The 5,134-nt window shown below is 41.1% G+C and overlaps 1 protein-coding gene across 1 annotated transcript in view; it reads right to left on the reverse strand.

Moving 5' to 3' along the window:
* Positions 1–2,029: 2,029 nt before the first annotated feature.
* Positions 2,030–5,134, reverse strand: part of LOC145722061 (apolipoprotein R-like) — a 7,448-nt gene continuing 4,343 nt past the window's right edge. The window contains exons 3-4 of the mRNA XM_081823142.1: positions 3,275–3,319; positions 2,030–2,576 (exon numbers count right to left, since the gene is read on the reverse strand). Of these exons, the coding sequence (XP_081679268.1) occupies positions 2,557–2,576; positions 3,275–3,319 (65 nt within the window). The 3' untranslated portion in view covers positions 2,030–2,556. The remainder of the gene's footprint in view (positions 2,577–3,274; positions 3,320–5,134) is intronic.

A 5,134-nucleotide genomic window follows, 5' to 3' on the forward strand; every position in this document is an offset into this window, starting at 1 on the left:
CTTCGGCTCAGGTCATGATCCTGGAGTCCCGGGATCGAGTCCCGCATCGGGCTCCCTGCTCAGCAGGGAGTCTGCTTCTCCCTCTGACCCTCCTCCCTCTCATGCTCTCTGTCTCTCATTCTCTCTCTCGCAAATAAATAAAATCTTAATAAAAATAAATAAATAAAGCCATAAAGATAAGTCATCAATAAGAGAAAATAAAATTACATGAGACTGACCCTTGGAGAGAGAGAGGAGAGGGAAAAAGTCAGAGCTAGATTGATCATTTTGTAGCAGGAAATCAAAATATATTCTTTAGAGAGAAAAGTCAAATGATAAAGTGTGTGCTTCCTTTTCAGAATGATTAAGCTAACCAGTAGAAAAACGGAGAACAACAGGACTTAGGCAGAAGGAGAGAAGAATTTCATTTTCATTTTTTATATATACCTTTGTAAAGCTTGAATTCTTGTTCATATATACACATATATCACTTCTATAATTATAATTATGTGTAATTAACTTGGAATTAACAAATACAAAGATTATGGCATAATTCACATCAGTGTGAAAATGTCTCCACACTGCCCTCCAGAGACTGCAGGGAAGGAAATATGGAAAGACTCGTATTTCAGAGATTCTCCTGAATCTTCTCTATAGCTTGGTGTCCAGATCTGGAATGGATGGTGCTTGGTTTATTTGAGTACATTCATGAATTTTTGGATGTAAAATTCCTGAGACTAGGGAAAGATGGTGAGCTAAAATGCTTTCCCTAATAAAGTGAAGGGAAATGAGTTTCTGAGGCAGTGGGAGCAAGAATAGATGAAGTCTGACAAGGAGAGATTTGAGAAGGGAAAGTGGCAGACCAGAAAAGCCTAGAGACTGACAAGGTCATGCAGAGAAAGTCAGCTGGAAGATATTCCTGATGGCAGGGAAAGGCAATGGTCTTTTAAGATCACAGTTCTGGAACATTCACTGTGGAAGTCCTATCTTGTGTATCCAGCCATATTACCCCTCTGTTAACTCCAAAGCTTTAGTCTAAGTCTGCTATAAAACTTTCTCATGTGATGGCTGTTTTTAAAGAAATCAAACAAAAGAGGCCATGTTCTCTAATACAGATCAAGATGTAGTGGAGAAGCAGAGACCAAGGGAAGTTAGCATGAGCGGAAATGAGACTTCAGAGGAGGCGAAAGATTGGAAGAAGAGATGACTGTCGGAAATATAAGTTTCCCAAGAGTATCCAGAACCATAAGAGGGACACATGAGGGACAAGCACTGAGGAGCTCCACCCAGCCCCCTTAGTCCCTTCTACCATTTCTGTGCACTTCTCTGCAAGCTTCTGGGTGTTCTGGTTTCTCATGGTCCTACCTTCTCTTCTGTTGACGGGATGCCCCTCAGGCTGCTAGACAGTTTTGCCCCCCAGAGAGAGCTGGACGCCCTAAGAGCTTGTGCGCCCCCAGGGTGGCTCTTCACCAATGACTGACTGGTACTGCAGAATGAAAGCTCAGTTCCTTTACCTAGAATTGGGACAAAAAGTAAGCAAATTCACAGTCCAGAGTTCCCTTTTGGGACAAGGCTAAGCCACTTTCTGTAGGACTTGGCCCAGCTCCTTCCCTGTCCTGTCCTGCTCACCCTACTCCTTTTCCTGTTTCTCCTTAGAACATGTCCTTAATAAATTACTTGCACACAAATCCTTTTCTCGGAGTCTGCTTCTGGAGAATCTGGTCTAAGAGAGACATTAAAACCATTTTAATTGAAATATTAAGAAAAGAGTTGAAGCCTTGGCCATATTCAAGGGTTGGGTGACACAAAGATTAGGCTTTCAAAGACTTTCGAGGTGGTTAATATTGGGTGGAATGGATGTCGAGCAAAACCAAATGTAAAGAAGTAAGAAGTTGTTCCAGAGAAATACTCGTGATCAAATAGAGAGAGAAAACAGAAGGCTTGGAGGAAGATGTGATGTTGGGCCCAGGCAGTGAAGGATGGGTAGGAAGTGAAGATGTAGGGTAAAGACACCTCAGCTAAGGCACAAGTATACATTTGCCAGGACTACATATACCTCGTGATACAGTAAAACAGAAAAGGAAGTTAATTAGAGAAACATTAGGAAGTCATTGGCATAGGGTCTAATTTTTCATTATGTAGGCATCAAAGTGAAAACAAAGACACCAGATTTTTGATGGGTCATTATTTATTTCTGTCATTCTGCCATGTCCAGGACAGCAGAAGCATAGGCTGAGCAAAGATAAATCAAGAGCGCTGCATTATCGATGGCACTAAGGGTATCAACAGATTCTCCTAACACGGGTATTTTTTTTTTTTTTTAGTAAACAGTACTTAACCAACGATTAGTAGACTTGCTAATGAGAGAAATATACCTCATTCTTTACTTTTGTGGGGAGGAGGCGGGGGTGTGTGTGGTGGTGGGGGATGTGCTGGTTTCTAAATGGCGTTCCTTTTCAAGTCTCACTCTTGCTCAGGTGTCCAATCTCCAGAGACAGCTCATATACCTCCAGGGCCTTTTTCACGTCCTCTGGGTAGGGGAGACACTGTAAGAGTTTACTGCCAACTAGCACTTGCTCACAGCCCATCTGGAATTCCTAGAAGAGATAAAAGGCTAGATGTAGAGCCTTCTCTCCAACTGTGAATGTATAGGACGTCTTCAGGATGCCTCACTGATGACAGGAAAACTAGAGTATCAAGCCCATCCTCAGGACTGGTGGAGGGAATCAAAGATACTCTGTCGCAGCAGAGTACCCGGCACTATGCCAGCACTCCCCCATATGCTGTGAATAACTGTTGAAGCAGGGAAAGAAGGAGGTTGCAGAAGACACCTAGGGGGCTTCTTCACGGACAACTGAAGGAATAGTTCCGACAGCTATGCAAAAGCATAGCGTGTATTGTAGAAAATACAGGGCTAGGGGCCAGGTCACCTGGATCTACGGGACCCTCCTATCTAGGGGCTTGGTTCTTCTTGCTCTAAAATGAGAGAATTAGAACTTGCTTTAACGAGTTCACCAAGTGCTTTGAGGCTGATTTCCAAAGTGATTTAAACAACTCGTGAGTCCTGATACAAGTCAGATTTCATCAGTGTTGGTTGACAGTGCTCTGATACTGGCTACAATTTTTAGAACATGCCAGGACATCCTGAAATGTGTGCCACTTATCCACTTACACTTGGGCACCACTGGGAATCAGATTCCGCTCTCTGAGCAGGTGATGCTTTGAGAGCCAATCACACCATAGCCATCATCACACTGAACAGTAATGTTTTCGGGCTCAACATACTGGTCCTTACCCACAGACAGACCTCCATTTTCAATCTCTGGTTTCAGACAGAGAGCTGTAATGGAAACACAATTTTGATCATCCTGTGATTCTCAGAATAAAATCTTACAAAAGTGAAGAATCCTGAGGGGATGAGAAACACTGGTAATAAATTATACCTGCATGCTCAGAGTTGTTCTCTACCTCCATTGATTGTATGATTATAACAACAAAAATTAATAATAGTAATGTTATGTTACATACTATTCTCTACATAAAACACTATTATTTTTCTAAAGATTTTATTATTTATTTATTTATTTTAGAGAAAGAGAGAGGGAGCACAAGCAGGGGAAAGGTCAGGGGGCTAGGGAGAGAGAATCTCAAGCAGACTCTGCCCTGATCATGGACCCTGATGCAGGGCTTGATCTCATGACCCCGAGATCACGACCTGAGCTGAAACCAAGAGCGGATGCTTAACCGACTGAGCCACCCAGGCATCCCCAAAACACTATAATTATCTCCACTTGGCTAGAGAGAAAAATTAGGTACAGATCGTTTATGTGACTTGTCTAAGGATGCATAGTTTTTAGGTGACGTGATTATGATATAAACCTAAGGATTGTGATCCTAGAATCTGAGTTTTTAAAACTGCTATATCTCAAAACCTCACTCTTTTCATGATCCTAAGTATGTAATTTTTATTCACATACCCTTAACATCTTCCTGTGTTAAATGAAGGCAATGGTGGGAAATTAGCCCCTTGAGCTGCTATTAGCAGTGTGATTTTAAAAAGACACACCTAATCTTGGTGGTCAACCAGAAGTCTCTTATTAGGCCAACTTCATCATGAGAAGATGAATGGCATGTATGAGGCTCTAATGGCGATATCAGATACCTCAAGGAGGTTTGGAATTTATCCATAAGAATTGTCGTTTAAAATGAAGCAGGTGCTTACTAAAATGTTGCTAAATCCACACCAATTGTCTCAAATTAAAAATTGCTATCTTTGTGCAGAAACAGAACCATACATACATAGGCACTTGAATCATGCCAAAGGTAACAGTGGGAACTACAGCCCATTTAAAAAGTGGTACACAATTAATTTATTATCCCCTGGGGAAAACCAAACTTCGACCCCCACTTTCTATCATAAACCCAGGGATTTCAAGTGGGTTGGCGATATCATTGTGAAAGGTAAAACAATGAAACTCTTTGTATGATAACATAGCAGAACATTTTTGTTGTATTTTGTTGTATAGAATATTGCCTTGTGGTAGGCAAATATTTCTTAAACAAGACACAAAAGGTCCCAACATCAAGGAAAATATTGATAATTTGAAATAAATTGGAATTTAGAACTTATGTTTTTCAAAACTAGAACACTCATATCCTACTGGTAGAAATATAAATCTCCATGACCACCTTTGAACAAAATTTGGCATCATCTACTAAAGATGAGTATGTGTATGCTCTACAAAACAGCAATTCTACTCCTGAGCTTATTCCTAACAGAAATGTTTGCACATTAGTACCAAGAGACATGCACAAAAGTGTTCATAATAGCCTAAAACATGAAAATCTCCAACTTTTAGAAAATACGTAAAATGTGGTCTATTCATCCAGAGGAATATTATAAAGCAATGAAAATGAATAAACTTCTCAGGAAACAAACTGAGGGTTGCTGGAGTGGGGGGTGGGGTGGGAGGGATGGGGTGGCTGGGTGATAGACACTGGGGAGGGTATGCGCTATGGTGAGCGCTGTGAATTGTGCAAGACTGTTGAATCACAGATCTGTACCTCTGAAACAAATAATGCAATATATGTTAAGAAAAAAAAAAAAGAAGATAGCAGGAGGGGAAGACTGAAGGGGGGGAAATTGGAGGGGGAG

This window comes from Leptonychotes weddellii, chromosome 6 (assembly GCF_054177405.1).
Source record: "Leptonychotes weddellii isolate Sample4059 chromosome 6, ASM5417740v2, whole genome shotgun sequence".
NCBI classification, from domain to species: domain Eukaryota; kingdom Metazoa; phylum Chordata; class Mammalia; order Carnivora; family Phocidae; genus Leptonychotes; species Leptonychotes weddellii.